This window comes from Tenrec ecaudatus, chromosome 1 (assembly GCF_050624435.1).
Source record: "Tenrec ecaudatus isolate mTenEca1 chromosome 1, mTenEca1.hap1, whole genome shotgun sequence".
Taxonomy (NCBI): Eukaryota; Metazoa; Chordata; class Mammalia; order Afrosoricida; family Tenrecidae; genus Tenrec; species Tenrec ecaudatus.
Genome location: NC_134530.1, coordinates 183313626 through 183327435, shown reverse-complemented (window position 1 = coordinate 183327435; position 13810 = coordinate 183313626). Strand labels below are relative to the sequence as shown.

General features: G+C 40.8%; 1 protein-coding gene across 6 annotated transcripts in view; it reads right to left on the bottom strand.

Annotated features, from left to right (window-relative positions):
• Window positions 1-9647: 9647 nt before the first annotated feature.
• Window positions 9648-13810, bottom strand: part of PRRX1 (paired related homeobox 1) — an 85481-nt gene continuing 81318 nt past the window's right edge. For 4 of the 6 annotated variants that reach the window (XM_075564853.1, XM_075564807.1, XM_075564845.1 and 1 more), the window contains one exon: window positions 9648-11010. In XM_075564853.1, the coding sequence (XP_075420968.1) occupies window positions 10872-11010 (139 nt within the window). In that variant the 3' untranslated portion in view covers window positions 9648-10871. The remainder of the gene's footprint in view (window positions 11011-13810) is intronic. The other 2 variants (XM_075564825.1, XM_075564834.1) reach the window with 1 other exon arrangement.

Here is a 13810-nt window from a genome sequence, read left to right as displayed (position 1 = left end):
TGGGAATTCCAGAACACTTCATTGTGTTCATTTGGAACTTTTACATGGATCAAAAGTTTAGTTGTGTGTGGCTTAAAATTGTGACAGGTGTGCAACAGAGATGGGTTTTTTCTCTTTTTTTTCCTTCTAGTTTCTATTTTCTTCTGGTTTATTTTATTTATTTATTTATTTTTAAACATATTATTAGGGGCTCATACAACTTATCACAATCCATACATACATCTATTGTGTAAAGCACATCTATACATTCATTGCCCTCATCATTTTCAAAGCATTTGCTCTCCACTTAAGCCCTTTGCATCAGGTCCTCTTTCCCCCCCACCCCTCGCCTCTCCCTCCTCCCTCATGAGCCCTTGATAATTTATAAATTACTATTTTGTCATATCTTGCCCTGTCTGATGTCTCCCTTCACCCCCTTTTCTGTTGTCTGCCCCCCAGGGAGGAGATCACACATAGATCTTTGTAATCGGTTCCCTCTTTCCAAACCCCTCTCCCTCTACCCTCCCAGTATCACCACTCACACCCCTGGTCCTGAAGGTATCATTCGCCCTGGATTCCCTGTGCCTCCAGCTCCTATCTGCACCAGTGTAAATCCTCTGTTCTATCCAGACTTGCAAGGTAGAATTCGGATCATGATAGTGGGGGTGGGGTGGGGGTGGGGGTGGGGAGGAGGAAGCATTTAGGAACTAGAGGAAAGCTGTATTCTTCATCAGTGCTACATCGCACCCTGACTGACTCATCTCCTCCCCTAGACCCCTCTGCAAGGGGATCTCCAGTGGCTGACAAATGGGCTTTGGGTCTCCACTCTGCACTTCCCCCTTCATTCACTATGGTAAGATTTTTTTGTTCCTATGATGTCTTATACCTGAACCCTTCGACACCTCGTGATCGCACAGGCTGGTGTGGTTCTTCCATGTGGGCTTTGTTGCTTCTGAGCTAGATGGCCGCTTGTTTACCTTCAAGCCTTTAAGACCCCAGACGCTACATCTTTTGATAGCCAGGCACCATCAGCTTTCTTCGCCACATTTGTTTATGCACCCATTTGTCCTCAGCGATCGTATCATGGAGGTGTGCACCCAATAATATGATTTTTTTGTTCTGATGATGTCTTATACCTGAACCCTTCAGAATCACGTGATCACACAGGCTAGTGTGTTCTTCCATGTGAGCTCTGCTGCTTCTGAGCTAGATGGCGGCTTGTTTATCTTCAAGTCTTTAAGACCCCAGATGCTATCTCTTTTGATAGCCGGGCACCATCAGCTTTCTTCACCACATTTGCTTATTCACCTGTTTTGTCTTCAGCAGTTGTGTCGGGAGGGTGAGCATCATAGAATGCCAATTTAATAGAAGAAAGTATTCTTGCATTGAGGGAGTACTTGTGTAGAGTCCCAATGTCCTTCTGCCACCTTAATACTAAACCTATAAATATAGGCACATAGATCTATTTCCCCATCCTCATATATATATTTGCATATGTACATGTCTTTGTCTAGGCCTCTATAAGTTCCCTTTTCTTCCCAGCTCTTTCCTCTATTTCCCTTGACTTTCCTCCTGTCCCGCTATCATGCTCCATCCCCACTTGGATTTCAGCAATACCTCTTCATTACATTACCCTTGATCATGCCCTACCAGGCCTGCCACACACACCTCACCACCAATTTAGATCACTTGTTGTTCCCTTGTCCCTGGGTTTGTTAACACCACTTCCTTACCCCCGCACCTCCCCCTATCCCCCCGGAACTGTTGGTCCCATTGTTTTTCCTCCAGCTTGTTCATGCAACATAGTTGTATAGTCTTACCATACTTATTGAATCGGCTGAGCAAATAATCCAAGAAGCTGGCTCACATGAAGAAGAATGTGGCATCAAGATTGGAGGAAGGCTTATTGATAGCCTGTGATGTGCAGATTATGCCACCTTGCTTTCTGAAGGTGAGGAGGACTTGAAGCACTTGCTGATGAAGATCACAGACTGCCACCTTCAGTGTGGATTATGACTCAGTGTAAAGAAGACCAAAGTCCTCACAACTGCACCAATGGGTACCACCACAATAAGTGGGGGAAAGGTTGATGCTATGGAGGATTTTGTCTTGATTGGAACCACAATCAATGTGGATGGAAGCAGAGTTAAGAAATCAAAAGACGTGGTTCATTAGGTAAATATGTTTCACAAGACCTCTTCAGAGCTGTTACTTTGAGGGCTAAGATGCACCTGGCCCAACCCATGGTATTCTTCATTGCCTCATATGCATGTGAAAGTTGGACATTGAACAAGGAAAACCAAAGAAGACTGGATGGATTGGGATTATAGCGCTGGAGAAGAATATTGAAAGTACCATGGACTGCTAGAAGGACAAACAATATGTTTTGAAAGAAGTACGGCCAGAGCACTCCTCAGAGGCAAAGATATAAAAACATTATCTTACATACTTTGGACATAACGTGAGGAAAGACCAGGCCCTGGAGAAGGATATTATCCTTGGTAAAGTAGGGGGCAGCAAAAAATTTTTAAAAAGGAAGGACCTCAACAGTATGTATTGACACAGGGCCTGCAATAACGGGCTCTGGCATAGGAGCAATTGAAAGGATGACTTGAGTTTCTGCCACTTAATATTGAAATATGGTATCTGAAAATATAAAATTTATAAGTGAAAATAGAATGTTGTTAATTATAGCCTTAAATTGTAGAACTACATGATCTAAGACAATTCGAGGAGCAGGAAAAGAGCCCAACCTGAAACCTATTTGCCAAAGACTCCTAAGGGTCCGGCAATAGCAAATGCTGCCAATCCCCACCCTCCTATTCCTTTGTGCATAAAGTAGAAGGTGGCTGAAGTGCACTGGAGCATGAAATGAGGCACGACTGGCCGTCTCCTCAATCTCTTCTCAAGCCTCTCCAACTATTCTACTTCCTCACAGACCTATACCACATAACAAATACCTCATCTACTATAAATCATAATCTACTGGGAAGCTGTCTGAAGATAGAGGACAGAAAATCTCTGCCTTTCTGGCCCAAACTCTTATATCACCCTGCCCCAAGGCAGAAGACTCAATAAGACTTCTGAAATTGGTAACCAGCTAAAGGCATTTTTGAAACTATTTAACAGAAGAAAGTAGGGTGTGCAGGCTAGAGAGTAAAACATGGAAAGTATTGAATCGGCATTGTTTTCTGTCTGTCAATTATCTCTTCCCTCTGGTAATAGCATCTTTCCTTTTAGGAGGCAGTTCCTGCTCCACAATCATTCCCTCAGGGTCCTAATGGAACTATCAGTCAGATAATTCCACATACTTGAGCAAATCAGAGGACCCTAACCCTCTGACCACAGTAACTAATTAATAGGTGGGCCTATAACATAGGCCAATCAGAATCCTTCATTTAGACCTTTCTATTTTGGATCAGGAGGAAGCCCATTGCCTCTTGAAAGAATATGAATTCTAAAGCTGCCACTAGACTCTGAAACTACTACCATCTTCTCTGAAAGGGATCACATTGGAAAGTCCTGAGTAGAGAGGATGAAAATGGGGAGCAACACTAAAAACACTGAGACAGGTTTACTGGTCTGGCATAGTGGTTACAGGTTGCTGTCGTCCTTCAGTCAGCCAATGGAAACCACCAGCTGCTCCACAGGACAGAGGCTTCTTCAAAGTGTAACAGTCTTGGAACCTCGTGGGGTCAGTTCTACCCTGTCCTGTAGTGTTGCTATGAGTTGGCATTCACTATGAGTTGGCAGTGAGTTTAGGGTTGTTGGGGCGGGGAGGGGTGACGCAGGGCTTAGTCATTTAGAGACTGGTGGAACCCTAGAGACTAGTGCCCTTTCCACTCAGGTCTGGGAATGAACTCACCCCTGTAGCTCAATGTTTCCAGCAACCAATAGACACTTTTACAAAGGAAAAAAATTACTCTAGGGAGTTATGCACACCTTAGAATAATCTATCTTTTGAAATAAAAGGACAGTCATTACCCAAGGACAAACTTCAGAGGCGTTAGGAAAGAAGGCATAGAAACAGAAAACAGGAAAGAAGCAAGATAAGTTATATTACCTTGACATTCCATTCCATGACATGACACTAAAAGTATAAGAATTGTTGAATGGAAATCGTATCTGCTCTGTAAACCTTCACCCAATTCACAATAAAACATTTAAAAAGTAAATTAAAAAACTTTAAGCTGCCAGTAGCAGTGCTGTCTGTGTGCTCCAATGCCAATCAGCTGGAAAACATTAAGAGAAGCAGAGAAAGTTAGAGGCAAAAGAGGGAAAAACAGAGACTTCCTGAGGATTCATGCCTCGTCAAGCCCAGGGCCCAGGGCAAGAGTAAAAATGAAAATCCACATATTTATGTCGGTGTATTTATGTTATAAATCAAGCTAACACACTGTTACATAAATTAAGGTCTTAACAAATATTTTTACTTCATGACCTGAAAAGCCTGGCTTAAATTCAGAATTATCAGGCTATTCAGAGTTCCTTTCCAGTAGGGGGAATATTGGGCTCTACCTCTCAGCCCCTGGTTTACCCACCTCTTTTATAATCCCAGTTCCATCCTTCCCCCCGAAAGTGAATGCACACATTAGTCTTTGGCAACTACAGCTCATGCATCAAAGTTGATCGGTGCGTTCCCATTCCCACACAAAAGCAACTCCTTGCCTATTTCTCAGTAACATGAACCAGGAAGAAGAGGTATGGGCAAATGGAATGTAGTATGAACTTTACAGTGGGTCTGGACTCATTTGGGGTGGAAATGAAATCCAACCTTTGTCTTTGGGGGTTGAAAACATTACATAGAAGCTTAACAGATACGAAAACACAAACAAATCCTACACTGCAACATAGTAATTATTATATATTACTCACAACAAGATGTACAATATATACACACACCCTGGCTAAGTGTGGTTTGTTGTAGCTTGAATAAGAACTAAATCTGGGGACTATGTATAGTTCCATTCATGATCTCATTGCAAATCTAACTTTCAGATTATCATTTACTGGAGATTTGCATTTTAGTTTTCAAATTCAAGACAGTGTATAAAAATGAACAGAAACTATCTTCTCCAGAAACTCAATGACTCCCCAGTTTGGGGCTCATTTATTTTTGTTCATTTGGTTTTAGTTTTTGGACAGCTTTTGTTCATTTTGTTCATGGTTGATTCTCCCAGTCTTCGGGTCTCAAAACAATGCAATAATGTGTTACCTTTTTTTTTTTTGCTCACCATGGAATGCTTTTGATTCTTTCCAGGCAAGATGCTTCCTACTCATTCTTCTTATTGGTCCCCCGTGCAGTCAAGCGCTATTGGGTCTCTTGCTTCCACTCTTGTTCTGCTCTACTTTATTTTCATTCTCTTCTCAGAATAAGTTTTCCTGATTAAAAGTCATCAGTGAATTCCTATGTGACAAAATACAAATCCAGATTCCTCTATCTACACCCGGTCTCTTCCAAGTGCTCCTTGAATCCCCAGTCTTTTCTTCTACTCTGCTTCCACATAAACTCTCCATCCTGTGCCACCCCTTCTTGCTATAGTTGTCTGAATTTCCCATCCCAGTGTTCACCAGAGCCCTGATGATGAGACTTCGGTCCGGAAGCCCTCAGCCCTCCAGCCCAGTGTGTTTCCTTCCTCTTCTAGGTTTCGTCTCCTGTTCTATTTGTTTGACACTCGGATCCATTCATTGTCTTGAACTGATGCAGACATTTGGACATGCTATACTTACTTGCCTTCCAAGTGAAATTTTAATTTGTATAGAAAAATAATTCTTTTATCACAGGTGGTTTAGCTACCCTTCCCATTAGCAAACCCCCAATGGTTAGGCACCCTAATAGGTGCCGAAGAAGTCTTATTTTGCTACCTCTTTACATTAAAATTGAAGACTGCAATTTTAAAAAAATCATTTTATTGGGGGCTCATACAACTCTTATCACAATTCATACATACATCAATTATATCAAGTGCATTTGTACATTCGTTGCCCTCATCCTTCTCAAAATATTTACTCTCCACTTAAGCCCTTGGTATCAGCTCCTCATTTTTCCCTGCTCCCCCCTCCCTCATGAACCCTTAAGAATTTATAAATTATTATTTTATCATGTCTTATAATGCCCAACGTCTCTCTTCACCCATTTTTTGGTGTTCATCCTCCAGAGAGGTGGTTATATGTAAATCCTTACAATCATTTCCCCCTTTCTACCCCACCATCCCTTCACCCTCTGGTATCCCCACTCTCACCACTGGTCCTGAAGAGATCATCTGTCCTGGATTCCCTGTGTTTGCACTTCCTATCTGTACCAGTGTACATCCACTGGCCTAGAGGATTTGTAAAGTAGAATTGGGATCATGATACTGGGGGGAAGGAAGCGATTAAGAATTAGAGGAAAGTTGCATGTTTCATTGTTGCTACCCTGCACCCTGACTGGCTCATCTCCTCCCCATGACCCTTCCGTAAGGGGGTGTCCAGTTGCCGATAAATGGGCTTTGGGTCTCCATTCTGCACTCCCCCTCATTTACAATGATATGGTTTTTTGTTCTTTGATGCCTGATACCTGATCCTTTTGACACCTCGTGATCGCACTGGCCAGTGTGCTTCTTCCATGTGGGCTTTGTTGCTTCTGAGCTAGATGGCCGCTTGTTTGTCTTCAAGCCTTTAAGACCCCAGATTGTTGTTTTGTTGTTATATAGTACCTAAGGAACTCTGGCAGCATGGTGAGATATGAGGTTTTTTGCTAACCACAAGATCAGTATGTCAAACTTACCCATTGCTCCATGGGAAAAAGCAGGGGGGCGGGGGACTTTCTGCTCCCATAAAGATTTAGAGCCTTGGAAGCACACAGGGGCAGTTCTACTCTGACCCAGTGGGTTGTTAGGAGTTTAAATTAACTTGATGGCGGAGTTGAGTTGTTGATATGGTACCAGGTATTATGGATGCTAAAGATGATGGTAAGTCTTTGCTAAAGTCTATCTGCTAAACACTATCTCTGTACACAAATCTCATTATACTAAAAATGTTCCCCCTACAATTATCTTATGAATAACAATGTTATTGTTCATTTTACATGAAATGACATATTCTGATAAAAAAACACTAATTAATTTACACTTTTCTGAATGTAATCTCCGAGCCCAGCCTATCTGGCCTATCTGTGTTTGGGGAATTGAAAAAGAAAAGAGTCAACAAATTCAATATTTAACAAATGTAACAAAAGACATAGTTATTTCCTTCTTTCTTTTTATTGAAAAGGAAAAATTTCTATTCTAGCGCAAACAATGTATATTTTACATCATAAAGCAAGATATAATTTACATATTGCATTTTGTATGAGATCTTTATACTCTAAATGCCGTTCCATTTTTTTTAATCCCTCATCTTTTTTGGATTGAACCTGCCAAGTACTTTGCAAATCAATTCTTTGTTTGGGGAATGATTAGGGACCCAGAGAGACAGTATACAGATGTTTTCTATATCTGTCTCCATGATGGAAAGGAATATGGAAGTGCCTTGAATTTGTGGCCTGGGGGCCTCAACTGACACCTGGTTTAGGAGCTGGATGACTCCTCCTCCAAATCTGCTATGGAAATATAAGTCATTTAAAAAAAGCCAATACTAAATGAACAAAACTGAGTGTTTACACCATGTGTATGCTTCTTGATCAAGTGCTCAGATAATAGACCCTTGGATGTTCCTTCAACAATGGAAGCTCTTGTACTGCCTAGCCAGTGCTGACTACTCTGTGTATGGCGCTCCCAGAGTCTACTTGGCCACTCATGGGCTGCTTTCACCTAGCATTCAGGTATAGGCACAATTTTTCTCTTCTGTGACAGGGGGGAGAGTATTAAGTGGATTTTTTTCATGTAACCCACTCCCTACCTCTTCTATAACCTCCCTTCTCAGGAAAACCCTCTCATGTATTAGTTCAGTTCCCAGTACTATAACCCTGATCCGTTCCATTGTTCTCCTTGAGCTCCAAGTTCCCAAGTTCACTCATTTCTTGGACTGCAATCATTTCACAAGTCAAAGAATGCTTCAGTCTGTTAGAGTATTCTGCTGGTTTGGAATTTGATAATCCAGAGAGGCGAGTAGGCCAATGGACTCCTTAGGGAGCAAGTGAATGAACCGGAATGAACCATTCAGTAAGAAATGCTTTCAAAGTGGGTTAAAAGAAGGAATCAGCTGAGGAAATCACAATGGACTACATGGGTTTCCTTCTTGTTATTCTGAGCAGTATTTCTGTAATATTTTGGAGTTAATTTTCATATGGATGTCTGTTAGAAATTTTTCAATACCATTTGTTCAATCTGATATGCCAAGGGAAATACAAGTTTGTAATGAAAGTGCATCTTAAAATCAAAAGTTCTTGCCTGTCACTCAGTACAAAGTAAGCATATTTGTCCAGAGTCATTTTTTTTAAATCACTAATAAGTAAAATTAATAGCACCAAGCTGGTCAGATGAGACTATAAGTAAAAAAAAAATATGCTTGTTGCATGTGGCTTAAATTACTCTTTGGTCAGATGATATGACATGGGTGAGATCTGTAAATATAAATCTATTTCTCATTTCCAAATACAAGGTTATAAGTATTTACAGCAAGGTAGCATTTCCTCACTAGAAAACAAGGCTACCAGGTACCGTATCGTTGTGTTGCTATTGTGCACTTCTATAGTCCCTTCCTCCCTGGGCTACAAAGTGCTAGACATACAGGGAATGCAGAAAAGAAGAAAGGAGCAAATGAATGGAGCCTCACAACACCCCTGTGAGGTAGGTAAAGTCGTGTTAAACCCATTTGACAGACAGGCAAGCGGAGGCACAGCATGGCAATGTGGTTTGGTCAAGTCGACTTGGCAAGCGTCAAAAGTCTAGCTGGGAACAAAGAGAAAGAAACAGAGAAAGAACAGTCCCAGCTCCCAGCACCAGGACATCAAACTTTATGTCAAAATGTCAAAAAACTTTTTAAATAGCCCACAATTGCCTTTGGCATATTTGGAGTTTAGACAAATCTTAAGCATTCTACTTAAACATGTGTCTTTCAATTTCCTGTTGGGTAGAGAAAAGGCAGATGGCTTTCCTTTCTCTCTCTTAGTGCAATTCTCACCATCAGGACACATCTTCATTTCCTCGGAGTTTGGGCTTCTAACAAATGGACATTAAAATATATATATATTTCGAATTCATTTAAAGCCATGAAGTGAAAATGAGGCCTGTTCTTAAAAAGCTGACCTACCTATCAATTGCTTGTGGCCTTAATGAGAATTTTGTGCAGAGAAAGAAGCCAGATTCCATGTCAATCAGTCTCATCACTGTGGAAACGAGAACAGTGGTGGAAGGGTTGAATTTGAGGGTGGTGGGTTGTAGCATTGGAGAAACTGTAGATTCAAGCTCTCAAAAATATTTTATATATATTTAAACTATATAAATATCTACTATATATATAGATATATATATATAAGTGTGCATCTGACTACTCTTTACCCAAGGCACCAAAGAGATGGAGGCAATGCTGCTTACAAGTCAGTCTTTGCTTCCCCAGAGAAATTCATCTTCCTGTCTCAAAGAAGAAATAGTTGTTCTATCAAATCGCCTGTGACAGCAACTCATTCAAAAGCAACACAGATTTCTGACTTATGATGGTCGGTGGGACAGAAGAGAGAGGGATGGTGGTAATGGTGATATTTGACACATAGCTTAGAGCTTAAATCTATAGCTTATATCTAGAGACTGGATCTATCGTTTGTAGCTTAGAATTAGCCAGAGGCAACCAGTCATATTGGATCAGACAACTAGTAACCAGATGTTGTACACATACCTTATCATAACTAACAGAGATGGAGACAACAATGAGAAAGGGAATCATGCCTGGCACCGATGTTTTGGAGAAAGATGTTGGATTTTTGAAAGCTCCCAGAATTTTTGTGCAGAGAATTGGGAAGAAAGGCAGGGAAACTCACTGAGGTGCAAACAGGTCAACCAGAGAGTCTAGGCCCTTATTCGGAGTCCAGGTAGTCCCCAGGGCACAGACAAAGCCAGCTCCTAATGAGTCATTAAGTCCAATTGATAGGTAAGTCAGAGGGGTGCATAAGGTTCTTATTTGGCCTTACTTTAGTGCAAGAAAAGGAGGCCTGGAGGCACCGTGGACCAGGCTCTGGACGACTAAGGGCAAGGTTGGCAGTTTAAACGCACCGTTCCTCTGAGAGAGAAAGATGAGACTGTCTGCTCCCCAGATTTACAACCTCAGAAACCATCGATCGTGCCGCTGTGGGTGGAAATCAGTGCAGCCAGTAGGTTTGGGATTTGTAGTGCAAGAAAAAAACTCAAAACTTTCCAATGATTTAAAAGCTGCACATGCAGCAAGTGAAGGTGACTGTGACGAAGAAGTTTTTGTTTGAATAAGAATCGGTTTAATCGTTTCAAAGTCAGGACACATTTACATAACATTACAGGGCAAGCACAACATAAATCCAAAATTCATAACCCAGGGGCTTACTGCACCTTGTAAGTATAGATATACTTGTATATGATTTCTTTGGTTGCTGTAGGGTTTGGTTTTGTTTTTAAATCTCAGACAACCAAGGGCATGGGTGGGCGGGCTGGACCTAACTGAAAAAAGCTCCGAGTATATTAAGCAAAGCAGAATGGAAGAAAAGCAAAACAAACACACAGAGAAACAAGCGGTGGTGGGGCCCCGAGGAGGAGGAACGTTTGTTAACTAATCTTCATTTCGCTCCTCTCCTGCTTCGCTCTGCCATGGTCCCAATATTTTAGTTCTGGTTTCTGTTTGTTTATTTTTATTATTTTTCCCCCAGCAGATGAAGAAATGACAGAGCAGGATAGGTGTCTTATGGTTTTTGATTTCTTCTTAGGCCTGATTTATTTATTTATTTTTCCTCAGTTGACTGTTGGCACCTGGTTCCTCTGTAAACTATATTCCTTGGCCTTCAGTCTCAGGTTGGCAATGCTGTTGGCCATGTTGATGCCCTGTGCAGGGCTATTGTTGGCACACGTGGCAGAATAAGTAGCCATGGCGCTGTAGGGACAAAGGAGAAAGCAGGGAGAATAACAGGCATTAGTTCCACAAAGCTGACGTCTGTGACCCACGATGGAGGTACTGTCATGAGGGGGACAGGGAGGGGCATTGGGTTAGACTAGATATTTCTTTCTCTGCGTTCCCTGTTGGCCCCTGTATTCCATGACCTTAATGCACTTGGAGAAGAATTGCAGCGTTTCAAAGGGTCGAGGGAAATGACAGGGGATGGAACAAGGAGAGGGAGAGGTATTTGCTGTGCTGGACGCAGTGAGTAATGATTTATTTCTGGGGTGAAAAAAGAGAGTTGTTTGTGTTGAATAGCAGGTGCTTCATCCACTGGTCAATATAGTTTAATCTCTCTCCCTGCCTACATCGCTGGCCAACGGGAGCAATGAAGAAAAGTGAGCATTTAAAAATATTTAATTGAAGAGAAATTTGCCTTCCTCACTCTGACTGCTCATTCCTAAGTAGCTGGACTTAATTCCAACACATTGGAGAGAATCAAGAAACCCCACTCTACACAGTGTGCTAGCCAAGCTACTTAAACAACCCAAGAGAACGTCTCTGCATTTTTCTTTCAATTAGTTAATAGCTGCAAGCACTGCTGAATCCAGATATTCCCATTAGGTGGCTCAGACTTTATAGACTCTCTTCAAAGATCCTTGTGTCTCATGTGCCTTAAATCTCGTAAATAACATATCAAAAGTTCTAGAATTTCAGGAGTTCAGAGGTAATTGTTCCTGACCGTTACTGAGAAAAACCTGGAGTTGTTTTACATGGACAGAGATTGTAACGGAGACCTAGGAACACAGTGCTGGGCAGGGTGGCTTTCTGTTCATTGCATCCATACATCCAACTGAAAATGGAACTTTTTGTTTGCTTTAGATTTGGATGCAAACTGTCCACTACTATTTACTAAACAGCTGAAAAATGATGGGCGGTTTATTTTAATAAAATGAAAATATCTCTAATTGCTCCAAGCATCGAGAAATCTCTTTCAATCGCAGGGTTGGCATGAGGTAGATTTATCAATGGAATCACATATACTTTTTTGTTTCCTGCATTCCAGTGGAATGTGGTCAGTCACACAGGAGTTTGTCATACTGAAGATCAAATGACAAGACTAGGATAAGAGAAAATTAAAGCTACTCGACAAATACAAAGAATATATAATTAGTACTCTTTTAGCACACCACATGGTCAAGATTTCATAATCCAGACTCATGGTCAAGACTCACAATAGTCCCTTTCTGCTCAGGTACTAGCAATTGACAAAAGAAAATTACTTTAAAGAAATACAATTAATCCCATATCACTGTATCCTTGCAGAAAAACAAACAAACACATGCTTAATAACACTGATATGTGTGTACCTGTGTGTGTATGTGTGTAACAAAGGAAAATGAAGGCCCAGGAGGGTAAACAAAAAAATCCCAATTTCTTCTATTTAATCTCAGCTTGTTCCACTCATCCATCCTGTCCAGGTAGTCGTTCTGATAGCTCTCGGCAAGGTAGGTTCTCCTGTAACACCTTGTCCTTTTCATTTCAACAGTTGTTTCCATTTAAATTAATAGCTCATTGAATATCTACAAGGGGACTTCAAAAATTCCATTGGGAATTCTTTTATTACCTTTTCAATCCATTTTTCCCCACAAACTTTCTAATGCCCCACATATTACTTTCCTCAGCAATCAGCTCCTGGTTTGCCACTGTATCGTCAGGTAAAGCTAGCACCATACCTATCACATATTTGGTGCCCAATAAGCTAACTAATGAGTAAATAAATAAGAGAGAGGCATGTGTACTATGATGAAGCTGATCCCTGCTCCATATCCCCGTCTCTTCCATTCTATGATCAGCAACGCTTTTTAAACTTTAAATACCAATGCATGATTCTTAGGAGCTTACTAAGTAGAAAACAAAATGAAGATGGCAAGTTGACTGCATGTTCTTGAATCCATCGGAAAATATAATTTCATAGTAAAAGATGCACAGGTATTAGTACAGGTTAGACGTACACAATAGACTATCTATCACTTCCACCTCTCTACCAAAGGACAGAATCAGGAGTGCCCAGTTAAGGGAGGCTTCAGAGAGGAGTGAAATAAATCGCTACACAACATACTGCAAAGGGTCAAGCTTTGTTGTTGTTGCTTTTACAATGTATCAAGAAACCGTTTATTTTTAAAAACCTATGTGCACATTATCATTTAACTCATATGAGTTATATGTTTCCCTTTGAGACCTATCAGGAATGTATATAAATTCAGAAAACCTATTGTCAAGAAATTTCTCAAATGTGCTAAGGTCCCAAAGATCTAGGTAGCTAAGAAAAGACACAACTAGATTTGGGAAATGTACCTAGTCATGGATTACTAGGATTTGGTTTCTATTGGAGAATTAAGCCCAAATGATGGTCCTTGATTAGTACCATTTAAAATACGTAGGAATGAACCTGGAAATGCAAGCTCTCTGTAATATTGCCAACCTTTGAAAAACCAATTTGAATGGCTCTGAATACTTCATTTGAGAGAGTAAAATGAGAATTTTGATGATAAATGAAAGATTACTGTGGAGTCTTGTGCGGTGACGTAGTTGGTTTGTGTTTCTGAGGAATTTTTTTCTATCTTTTGAGATTGTGGCCAATGTATTGCTCAGTCTTAGTTTAGTTTACGTTTGTTTTTTGTTTTTTTGCCTACTGACTTCTAAATCCCTTCTTTAAGGCTTTAAAGATTAAGGCGTCAGTCTGTTTCCTTGCAGGAAAAGGAAAGAAAACCACCAACTCCATTTTAGTTTATTG